The sequence below is a fragment of the Macadamia integrifolia genome, chromosome 4, assembly GCF_013358625.1.
Source record: "Macadamia integrifolia cultivar HAES 741 chromosome 4, SCU_Mint_v3, whole genome shotgun sequence".
Lineage (NCBI taxonomy): Eukaryota > Viridiplantae > Streptophyta > Magnoliopsida > Proteales > Proteaceae > Macadamia > Macadamia integrifolia.
The window spans coordinates 28,792,629-28,804,837 of NC_056560.1; the positions used below are offsets into that span (position 1 = coordinate 28,792,629).

The following is a 12,209-nucleotide window of genomic DNA, read 5'->3' on the forward strand; positions in this document are numbered from 1 at the left end:
CTTTATACTTGACCAAACCTAGCAAGTTTTAATGCTTCAGCATCTACTACTTGGTACTCGTGAAAAATCCAGTACCAGTAACTAGTATTTGTAAGGATATAAGAAAATAAACCCAATATATCGAGAATACCAGCTCTAACAGTGCCACCATGATCTCTGTGATATGGAGGACCTCAAACGGATCTCATTGACAGTATCTCAGCCCTCATGTTATGAAGATTCATTTTATATTTTTATTTTCAGATGCCTCGCTCCGCTGCTTCATCTGTATGTTTTTTTAAACTTTTGACCACTTCCTCCTCCTGATCATTTAGTTGGGTACAGTGTGTCTAAACTTTGCCAAACCATTTTAAATTGCTGAAATGTTGAATCTTATTAGTTTGCTTTTGGTTACCAAAATTTCAGTTTCCAGCCGAGGGCCTATCAGTCAATGGAACCTATTTCCATTTCATTCTGGGCGTGCACAATTTTATTTATATATATACCTCCTGATCATTTAGTTGGGTACAGGGTGTCTAAACTTTGCGAAACCATTTTAAATTGCTGAAATGTTGAATCTTATTAGTTTGATTTTGGTTACCAAAATTTCGGTTTCCAGCCAAGGGCTATCGGTCAATGGAACCTATTTCCATTTCATTCTGGGCGTGCACAATTTTATATATATATATATATATATATGGGAGAGGGATAGGAATGCTAGCAGGATACCCAGGTATCAAGTATGCTAGCGAGTTGAGAACCATTAAATTTGATCAACTTAAATTAAACTGTTGGATGGAGAGATATACAAACTTTCAATCCAATCTTGCTACACCTTGTCTCTCCCCTCTTCCTGCTATCCTTTGCAACTGACCGGTGACCCGCGACCGATGATGCTGAATCTCCTTTCCACCTCTCTCCCTCTCCCTGCCCTATGGTGGATCTCCCTCCCCGCCCCGGTTTCTAGTTTCGAACTATACTCCTTCATCTTCTTCTACTTTGTTCTACTTCTCGGTTTACTTTTAGTTTTCTCCAATTAAATTTCTGATTTCTAATGCGTTCAGTTCTTCAAAGGTGAGGATTTGCCATTCATGAGTTTAGTCACCACCCGCCTCCATTGAAGACATACATTTTAACGTTTTTACAGATCAATGGACACTCTCATTGAAAGTTAAAAAATTGTAACAAATAATTCCAATTTATAAGAGTTAAGAACAAATTCAAAGAATCCAATAATTAATCAATCTTTCCAATAAATGGGAAAACTGTTACAACAGATTCAAATAATGCGTTTAGATTGTACAATAACAATAGATGGATTAGGAAGGACAAATGGGGGTTTGGTTGCAGCGGTGTGTAAGGGAGAGTCAGTGGTTGCAATGGATAGTTGAGAGAGATAGACAGAGTCGTTCTGACCAACAGCAATGGGGTTATATAGCGATGCGCGAGGGAGAGACAGAGGTTGCAATGAACAGTTGAGAGAGATAGATAGAGCAATGGAGTTGGAGGTGACGATCAGAGGAGAGATGAAGCCATTCCCATCAGCAGCAATAGGGCCATACCGGCTGCCGCAAGAGAGAAATGTAGTGAAAACACCTATTTTTAGGCACGTTAGGGTTTACTGCGTCTGAATCTAGGATGGAAGGGGTAGAGATGGCAGGCGGGGTCTATAGAGGCAGGGAAGGAAATAGAGTGCAAGGGAGAGAGGAGTAGCGGAGGATTGACGGAAATTTACAGAAGGGATTGTGGAGCCAGAGATGGAGAGGGGAGGAGCGGGAGAAGAAGAGAGACTGTACACTGCCGATGGTGGATAGGTTATGTAAGACAATAATTATAAACGGTTTAGATGTAAACTATCAAATCCAACGATCAATAAACGTTGGCATACCTTGTTCCTAGGTATTGCGCCACCAAGCCCAGCCTTTTCCCTATATATATATATTCATTTCTCACTTGTATGTAAAGTGTTTTCTGCCAAAGAGATTTCAGCTAAGAGTAAGAAGACTGATGTACGGTGACTTGCTGTATTTGGTATGCATTCTCAAAATTAATTCTAGGTCGATAATGCACTCCAAGGAATCATACCAAATCCAACCATAAAGTTAGATTTTTTTTAAATGGTTGAAAAAATTAAAACAAAAAATGCGGTTCTAATTGAACAGGTTCCCTAAAAAGCAATGCGGTTCTTGTACCAGAATAGGGGCCAATAGGATCATTAGTAGAAACATCAACAGGGTTGGGATTTTCCGTCTTTCATGAGGGGTGGGGTTGTAATTTTGCTCTCATTGGTCACACAGCCTTTTAGGCATCTTTGTTCCTATTTTATTTTATAAAAGTATATTAGAGGGTTGTGTCTTTTCCTAGTAGGCACATAAATGATGTAAATGTGTCTATTGGAAGAAATGTTTGAAAAGTTAACAAACATGTCTTTTCTGGGTTTTGTTTTGTCCAATTGAGCACTACTATGTAGTGTCGAAACATGGCCCAATAAGTGAAGGCAACAACTATTGGAGGGGTCTGTAGGGTTGTTTTATATTTGAGGTTGATTCGTAATATCTAATTTGACTAATTGGGGCCTTGCACTTTAAGGAGAGTGACTGGTGGCTTGACTCGGCCCCACCAATTGCTTAAGTTTCTACATGTACTAACAAATTCGTGATGTCGTATTTGGTGTTTAGTGTCGACGTGATCAACAGGGTTTGTCTATTGTTCAAGACAAGTACTCATTCCCTATTTATATTCTGGATTTTTTCCGAAATCCACTATATGACTTCGAACACGTTTAAAGTATAGCTGTATAGTTCATTCTCTTTAACCAGGATTTAGAGCTGAGATTTTAAGGGGTGGGGTGCCCGATACCTGCAAAATATTGTGGTTGAAGAGATTAAATGAAAAATATAAGAAAAATAAATAATGAGGCCAAATATTTAAGATCATGGGTGGAGGTAGAGGACTAAGGCTGCATTGATATGATTTCTTTTTAGAATGGATTATCAACCTAGAATGCATACCAAATGCAGCCTTGGGGTCTTGATCTTGGGCTCGAGTTTGTACCTGTGGTGTTGTTTTGTCAAATTACCGAAACACTCCCAACTATCTGACTATTTATTAGTAAGGGAAGAGAGAACATAGATGTCTGCTTTGGAAAACCAGTCCATGATCCTCTCATCACTAGATAGGTCGTTAATGGATGTCTATTGATCCAGTTCCTTAATGGTCCGGCCCTTAGGGGTCAAGACTAGAACCGGAACAATAAGGTAATTGATTCCAAATCTGAGATCCAGGACCATTAGACAATGAGTGAGTAGTTCCGAGTGAAAAAAAAAAATTCCTTTTAACTTCCAAAATCACCTGTTTACCAAAAAATCAAAATCACCCATTTCAATTAAAAAAAAAAAAAAAAAAAAAGAGCAACCCAATACATGAGGCTCCTGCTACCGGCTACTGCAAGGTGCAACTTAACCGTTGTGCCACAGGCCCACCCACTAATCACCCATTTCAACCCTGGGTTATTTATTTATTATTGAAAAACAAGCATTGGACCTTCTACTTTTTAGGTTGTATACACAATCAAAAAACCATTTACTCATTTAGGCATCAAAGAGGCTTGTTGTTTATTTATTTTTATTTTTATATATTATGGATTAATCTATTTGTTTTCTCTTAGCTTGGCTAACAGGATAGCTTCTTCAACCTTTTGCGAAATCAACCACTCAAGATACCTCGAGGGCGTTGCTCAGTTGGTAAAGACCATGCCATCAAATCCCGGACTGCTTTTAACAGCTTCCACACCATTGTAGGACAATCTCGACATATTTGAACCGGTGGTGAGCCCAAGACCATTAATAGTTTTAACATTGTTGAATTATTTCTACAAAAAGGATATCTGTTCTAGTTTCAATTAACTTCAATTGTGGCAGTCTCCCAATTATGCTATATATATATATATATATATTTATATATATTGAGGTCTGGAAAAAATATAAGATAGCAGTTTCGTCTCCGATCTACAGAACCGAAGGTGCATTTATCTTTTGCAGCTTTGAAATTAAAATTGGAGACCGAGCAGTAACACCAGTTCACCCAAAGATCAAGTTCTCTAGGCTATCAGAAAGGAATGTGGAGGCTGGGTTGAAAGCACATCCCAACTCTGTTGGATAAATAGAGGAATATTCTTCTCCGTTAATCTTGGGATATGACTCGGAGGATGATGGGGGTGGGGGAGCAGACGCTGGCGAGGGAGGAGGGTGGGGAGGGAAGAGGGGAGACCCCGAGGAGGGAGGACGAGCCAAGATCGAGAGGAATGGGGAATTGCAGAGGATATGCAGAGAGAAAATTCCATTGAAGATGGGGTTAAACGAGTGGTTCGACAGAAGCAAGGAGAGAATTCTGTCTAAGCTGGCCACACGGGTTAGAGATGATCAAAGATACAAAGGGTTGACCGGGCCCGTGATCAGATTCGACAGTAAAAGGGCTTGACCTTAGCTCTCACGACCTAAAGTCTTGAGAATAATATAATATATAGGGTTAAGAAGTGGATTTGTTCCGGTTCCAACAGTTCCTACTTGGTCCATCAGTTCTGGAATCATTGGGAGACCGTAATCATTAGATCCAGAACCAAACCAATAATTTAATCAGTTAAGTCCAAAACCGGATCAATAAGCCATTGGGTAAGTGGGCACCTGTTCTTAGAAGAAATGTTTTGTCCCACTCAACCTGTCCAGTAACTGCAGAGGAGTCATCATAGAGACGAGCCTCGTCAATTTTCCAAACAATATATTTCATGTCCACATATGCATAAATGCATACAAATACATCATACATATATTTATTTGTACATTATCAAAAAATTCGAACGAAATGATAATAAGTATATAACGCAAAAATTAAGGCCACAAATGAAATTTAGAACTAAACTATGCACAGTGAAGTTATTACAGTCAGAGCCTTCAGTTCACCAAATCACAGATCACACAGCCTCAAAGATGAACGCAATGACTGTAGAAGGTGCAAACAAGTAATTACATTATCTGCATTATTCTACTGGGTGAATAAATATTTGGAAGGTAATTTGACCTCACACATCAAGTTTTCTTTTTCTAATAAACTTTGACACAGCTAGGCGAATGCCAAAAAAAAAAAAAAAAAGAGATTATATTTATGTATTGTAAGTTACAAGATGGATCAGTGAGGTTTAGCAATATGCTTAGAACATAGGAACATAAATGTACATAAATGTTGAGACAATATTACAGATACACCAAACAGATTACGCATCACTTTCAATCTATTCACGGTGTCGCTAAGTCCAGCATTTCCATACATGATAGCATAGCACTGTAGTGAAACTGGATCCAGCCAAGACAGAGGACTACCGTCATCCAAATTTAGTAGGAACTTTAAGTTCATTAATCCTCCAAGGGATTAATATCCACAAGAAAAATAATTTGTCATCCACAGCTTATTAAACTAGAAAATCCAAGTCAGGTAATAAATCAAGGATTCCAACCTGCTGATCTTTTGCTCAATTGTGGGTCTGATCCTGCTCAATAAAATCCAGGGCTTCTTCCTTGGAGACCACGTTCACACGGCTGACCCTATTCTTATGTGTCACCCCATATATCTTGTCAGCAACTTTCACAAGCTCTGGCCGAAACGTCGTGGTTATAAACTGAGTATTTGCCATGTCTGCGAGGCGGCGGATCATGTCTAACACAGAGAGTTAAGGATTCCAACCCAAGCCAACCCAAGCCAAATCAAGCAATCAAGTTGGGCATGAATCGAAAGTCATCAAATATTATGTAGTTAAAAGGATCTTGAGCCTCTGACAGAACCTTGCTTTTGAAGCAGAATGGGTCAGAAGCTCCACTAGCTACTCACATGACCACATGTTGCCTCATTTTGGATGGCATTTGTTTCGCTTTATATATATTTGAAAAAAATAATAATAAGAAGAAATAAATAAAGCACACAAAAGCATGCATCTCAGTAGGAGCAACTGAACAGATAATGTCAGGAAAAAATGTCACTCCTACCAGCCTCTAGGAATTGCAAGATCTAGCTGACAATCAGAAGCAGATGTTCACGAGGATGCAAGATCACGACCAACCAAGCACTTATAAGATGCCATAGCCTCAAAAGTCCATAACCCAAGTAATGACTAATTAAAATCACCTTAAGACTCTCTAAATGAGACTAATGATGAGACTGTGAATAAAACTCAACCCAATATATGCCCAAGGACATAAAATTGGATAAAAGGGGGAAAGTGCCACAACCCAAACATCAAGCGGAAGGACTGCTGCAATCATATGAGGCAGTGTAGTACCTAAAAGAAATACTATATGAGAAATAATGCAGAGAATGCAACCAGAGCATTTATCTTCCATTTAGGTAATGCAATTGAAGAGAAATTTCCTGACGTCACGTGCATACATGGATTAGAGAGTATGGAAGTAACTTCACCATGGCATGCTATAAACATACAACCACATGTATGCATACCGGATTACAGAGTATGGAAGTAATGGCAGTCATATATATGTTGATAACCACATGTATCCATACAAATACATACATAAAAACAGCATACCAATATCAGGAAGAAGAAAATGGAGGGGGTGGATTGGATACTTCCAACAGCAGTCCTGTACTGTGGATCTAATGCAGCGTCAATCTCGTCAAAAAGATAAAAGGGGGCAGGGTCACACCGTTGTATGGCAAAAATTAGTGCCAAGGCGACAACAGTTTTCTGACCCCCAGATAGTTGCTTCATTGATTGTGTCTCCCCCTGGCCAGTAAAAGAAACCTGTCACAATAAAAGCCCAGCGCTAATTAATTTCGATTAAAAATCAGGCTAAGAACAACAAAAGCATCATTTCTTCAAGAGAAGAAATTTCAGAACACATAAGAAAACTCCATCAGAGAGCAATATACAGAAACAGTGTGCAGTTGGACACTATTATTCATTGCCCAAAACTAGGCATGCTCAAAGATTAAACAAAGGTTGATCTTCACTTATGGAAGGAAACATAAGCTTCAGCATGAAGATACATGCCTTCACTTTTACACCAGTATATTTTTCAACCCTTCCAGGCTCCACCTCACGAGGCGGATCATCAAGATCTTCGTCACCGTGATCTCCGTCCTGTAGAAAGAAAAGTAGGATGAGAACATGTAAAGAAGCCAAATTGAAAACATAAGACCACAAAAACATAAGTCCTCCGTGAGGAATCTTCTAGATGACGTGAAAATCCTTGTGCAAGGTCTGAAAGGAGCAAACTAAACCCTTATGCAAGATAATGAAAATGAAACAATTGGAGTACAATCTTGAGCAAAGAGAAATCTTACATAACAATCAAGATAAACTCTGGTGGGGACAGAATTTCCAAAATAGCTACAAAGTCTATGGAATATGACAGTCACTTCGGCAACAGAACTCTTTATTTCTTTTTGGGTAAATTGCATCTGAGGGGTCCTGAGTTTGCAAAAAGGACGTTTTTCAGGTTCCTTAAGTTTGAAAACTGACGTCTGGGGTTCCTTATTAACAAATTTTTGTTATCCAATAGATATATTTCCATTTTTACCCTTGCAAGCCACTAATTGGGTACCCCAAACACCCACTCATCACCACAACCCACTATGATGGTCCCTAAGTTTTGCACTGCCCCTCCCTTTCTTCTCTCATCTGGCCTCGGCCACTCGCACCCCCGCTGGAAACCCACTTGGAACCAACTGCTGCAAGACCATTCTGGGGGTTGATAATAGAGAGTGTTGAGCAGTTGTACGATTTGCAGGCAGCGGACGAAACCAAGACAACAAGCTTTCGAATCAGAATACCAGGGCACCTTGGAGGATGGTTTGCAGGCAACGGTGGGTCAGCAGTGCAGTTGCAGTTGTGGGAGGTTGCAGGCACAGGGAACAAAGGTGTGGCAGCAATTGCAGATGGGTTGCAGGAGAGGGACAATGACAGTGGCTTACAAGGGTAAAAATGGAAATATGTCTATTGCATAGAAAAAATTTGTTAATAAGGAACCCCAGATGTCAGTTTTCAAACTTAAGGAACCTATAACATCCTTTTGACATAACTCAGGGCACCTCAGATGTAATTTACCCCTTCTTTTTTGGAAAAATTAATTATAAATGTGCATCAACATATGGGCAAGGGGTTTTCATGTGCATGCAAGCAAATATAAAAAAGATATAAATGGAAATGGACCATGTTTGATCACATTTAAGGCTTGGACGGAGAGCTTCATTAAAATTATATTTTTTCTGACTTGTGGATAAAGAATATGAAGAGGGGGTAAGTTCAGCTAAGAACCAACTCTACAGGGGGATCGATACACAAATGTCCAGCAGTTAAATCACCTCTTCGAAAAGTCTTCAACATATCAACATTTCTCAGAATAAAACGCTCATGGAATTGACTGGAAATAAAAGAAATGGAAGCATGGTTCAAGGTTTCGACCGATACCGTCGCAATTTCCCACATTTCTATATCACAGCACTATGATACCAAATACCATGTGACTTTTAAAAGTCACTGGTTTTGACCAGTATTGACCGAAATGTGGGAATTTTCGAGTGGACAATAGGTTCGACCCTTTGGGTTGAACCAGCCTTTATAAAACCTTTCCTTAAATGGGAAATCAAGCCTTCTTGTTTCCAAATTTCGACCCTCTCCCCATATTTCTTCTCTGTGAAGTGGGAAACTTGGGAATAACACTCAAGATTTTGCTCTTGTGCCATCAAATCTTCATTCTAAGCTTGGACATTGCACATTCATAGCAAATCTAAATAAGGAAGGGAGATTGGACCAAAAAGGTAAATCCCATCTTCCCCAAAAATAATTTTTTTATAGAATATACTTGGATACTACTTCAAATTGACTGTTGAGTGCTGAGTGTTGAGTGTTGAGTGTTGACTGTTGACTGTTGAGTGTTGACTGTTGAGACTTGAAAAACAACTCAAAATTATGTAATATTTATTATTTATTACTTATTTTGGATCATTTACATTACGTTTTGTTTGTTTTAAACTTTTAATCATGTCTTTCACATTTTTGGTTAGTAACTTATATATGTACTTATGTGGTATAGTTTCAATCAACGACTCAACGTACATTAGCAAACTCTGGTAAACACAAGTATGACTTTAGGTGTTTTTTCCATGAAATTAACTATGTGAATGGGTTAGAAAGTCTAAAATTGGACTTACACAAAAAATCAGGCCCAAAAAAACATATTTGGGGGTTTGAAACCAAAGTTTCCACCAAACAGGGAAAATTTCCCTGGATTCCTCTAAATTTCCTAGATTTCGACCGAAATTTCGGTCTCCCCAAGGGTCGAAACCCTATCTTTTGAACCTTGAATGGAAGACAGGTGGAGGGATAGATTTGGATTAAGCCTCTCACCCACTAATAGGCATCTCATCCATTCAAGGAATTTATCCTCTCACACATTCATGTCTATCAAACCAGAATTCTCTCTTTTCCCTAAATCTTTCCCTTGTTTCAGCCTTTCCACTTGTTTATAAACCAATTGATTACATCCTAAGCAATTTCTAGAAATGAATATAACTCCAAATATTAATTTGGAAACTAATTCTTAAATTGTATCTTAACACTAATTACATCAAATAACTTAAAATAAACCTAAAAGAAAACAAATATCTATCAAAAACTAATCCTAACAAGTACTCCACACAATAGTTTAAAAACTCCCTAAAATCTAGGTCTAATGAATCTGCCAATTCTCGTCCATATCCGCGCCCCTACGTATTGGCCATATTGATTCTAGAAGTCTGGAAATAATCCCTCCCATAAGTTGCTGGATATCTTCTTGGAAAGTATAAATTTCCATCTCAAAAGACCGTAAGGAGGTGTTCACAGGTATACAAGGAAAGGGAATTTCCCACTCATAATCGATGTGGGACTAAACACTTTAACACTCCCCCTCACGTGTAGGTGGATAAAGATTGGAGCCACTTTACACATGGACATGATTAGGGAGGACAGAACCGGAGAGTACCTGCTCTGCTATCATATAAATTTCCATCTCAAAAGACCGATCTGGTAAGAGGAGGTGTTCACAGGTATTTGAAGAAAGGAAATTTCCCACTCAGAATCAATGTGGGACTAGACACTTTAACAGAAAGCAAGAATCCATGCAGCAACAAACTAGTCTTTAAACTTAGTCTTCATACAGTTGGCACTAGACCCACAAAATCTGGAGTTAAATCTTCCACAAATCAGCAAGTCAATAGCCAAAGAAACTCTAGAAAATAATCTCCTAAAAATCATCTCCAACCAAACAGCTTGGCCTCTTAATATATCTCCACACAAGCTGGCTATGGGTTCCACCAAAATGGAAGAAAATCTCCCAAATATGTTGGTTCAATGGAGGGGAGATGAACCTGGACAGGTTCTTGCTGATTTCTCTCAAACTCCTCCCTACTACTCATCTGGTCGATATGGCAGAATGGGCAGAATTCAATTCTCTTTAGGGTGACTCGACATCTATCCAAATCTGGATATAACTCTGCTGGTCAATCGCATATCTTGGTAGTATGAATAGCTAACCTGGGCAGAAATTGACTGGATCAATAGCCCCAAAATAAGGGCCAGACTTAAACCCCCTTTGAAGCCCAATCGTTGGGCTTGCACTACAATGGGAAGAGAGGGGGGGGGGGGCTTCATTAGACCCTTCTTGTTGTTCAGTTTCAATCCACAGGATGCCACAAACAGAAATTGTAACCATACATGCCCTGAATTTTGTTCAAGTACATAAAATACCCCTCCTCCTTTGTTTTTCATGCCTGCAGATCTCTCTCAGTTGGTCAGCCAGAGGCAACAGTGTCAAGAAGCCCAGTGCTGGCAGACAGCAACCGTTGCCTTACATCAGCCAGTCCCCAACTGGCATTATCAACGCCACCAGATATGCTTCAAATTTTCTCACAAAATCATGGAGTTGGGACTCCGGCAAAACCTCAACATCCATCCCCAACCATTATGGTCTCTGGATTTCCCCTTCCTCGCGAGGTGGAAGCCGTGGAGCCCATTGTAAATTTTGTTTTTGCCTGTGAGGCCTGATGCTTAATAGATATGCTAACTGTTTAAGGGGGAAAAAAATTAATAAAAAGAGCAGGAAATTTTGTTGCCAGAATCCAACCACAAAGACGGTTCTAACTGACATCACCTTTTTCCACCTAAAATGCTCCCTGTGACCTTCAAGATATTTCAAAATAAATCCAAGCACTTAATTGAACTTTTAATCCAAGAATCCAACTAATTAATGTGTTCCATTCAACATACCCAATGTGCTACCAGTGATTTCATTGTCTCACAGATTGATAATTTTGTCAATCTGAGAAGCAATTTGTTAACGATTGTTCTGATTGGGTTTGCCAAGATACATTAAGTGCCAGGATAATGTCGCAGTGGATCTGAAATAGTGTGGAATTTCCATGGTAGTAGACGAACAGATTTAGCGATTTATAAATCTCAACAATATAGTACTTACAGGAACACATACTTCACTAACTTCTTTTATTGGATGGGCATGGTAGCATCATCTGGATCATGATGAGGAACACGAGAGAAGAGACTACTGTGATGCAGAGACTGTTTATTATGGGATTATATTAAAATAAAAGCATAATTTCCACAACCACAGGTAACCAGAGAACGACCATGGTGACACTAAAGTTGAGAATTTCTACTAACAGCTATGCCACCATTACCCACTACACCCGAAAAATCATATAAATTAAACACACCTTTTTCTTCATCATAACCAAGAAACCATGGCCACCTTGAACAAGCTCAGAGAATACTTCACGGAAGTGCCTAGCAACACCTTTGAATGTACGTTCGATTGATTCATCTTTCCTTTGATCCAAAACAGAGATCAATTCACTGATTTTCTACAAAAGTAGACATATGTTGAATTGGCAGGAATTGATCAGTTCATAGACATACACTAATAAGTATATATTCAATTTTATAAAACAAAGTAGAGGTTGAGCGAAAGTAATACCTCATCACCTGCATCCAATTCAGCTTGCCTTTTCTGTAGCTCCTCTCGTTGCTCAGTGAAATTGACATATTGATCAAGTGCTTTCTTGTTTACATGGCTAAATTGCTGCAGTTGTTCCTGGCACTTGGAAAGCATTTTATACAACTCTTTTGTGCTCTTCCTCTTATACCTGTTTTTTTTTTTTTTTTTTTT

General features: G+C 39.0%; 1 protein-coding gene across 3 annotated transcripts in view; it reads right to left on the reverse strand.

Annotated features, from left to right (window-relative positions):
- Nucleotides 1-4,742: 4,742 nt before the first annotated feature.
- The window catches only part of LOC122076550 (structural maintenance of chromosomes protein 3), a 24,243-nt gene continuing 16,776 nt past the window's right edge, over nt 4,743-12,209 (reverse strand). For 2 of the 3 annotated variants that reach the window (XM_042641906.1, XM_042641907.1), the window contains exons 25-29: nt 12,018-12,186; nt 11,758-11,904; nt 7,037-7,126; nt 6,613-6,787; nt 5,115-5,688 (exon numbers count right to left, since the gene is read on the reverse strand). In XM_042641906.1, the coding sequence (XP_042497840.1) occupies nt 5,504-5,688; nt 6,613-6,787; nt 7,037-7,126; nt 11,758-11,904; nt 12,018-12,186 (766 nt within the window). In that variant the 3' untranslated portion in view covers nt 5,115-5,503. Of the gene's footprint in view, nt 4,978-5,114; nt 5,689-6,612; nt 6,788-7,036; nt 7,127-11,757; nt 11,905-12,017; nt 12,187-12,209 lie in introns of those variants that run through there. The other variant, XM_042641908.1, reaches the window with a different exon arrangement.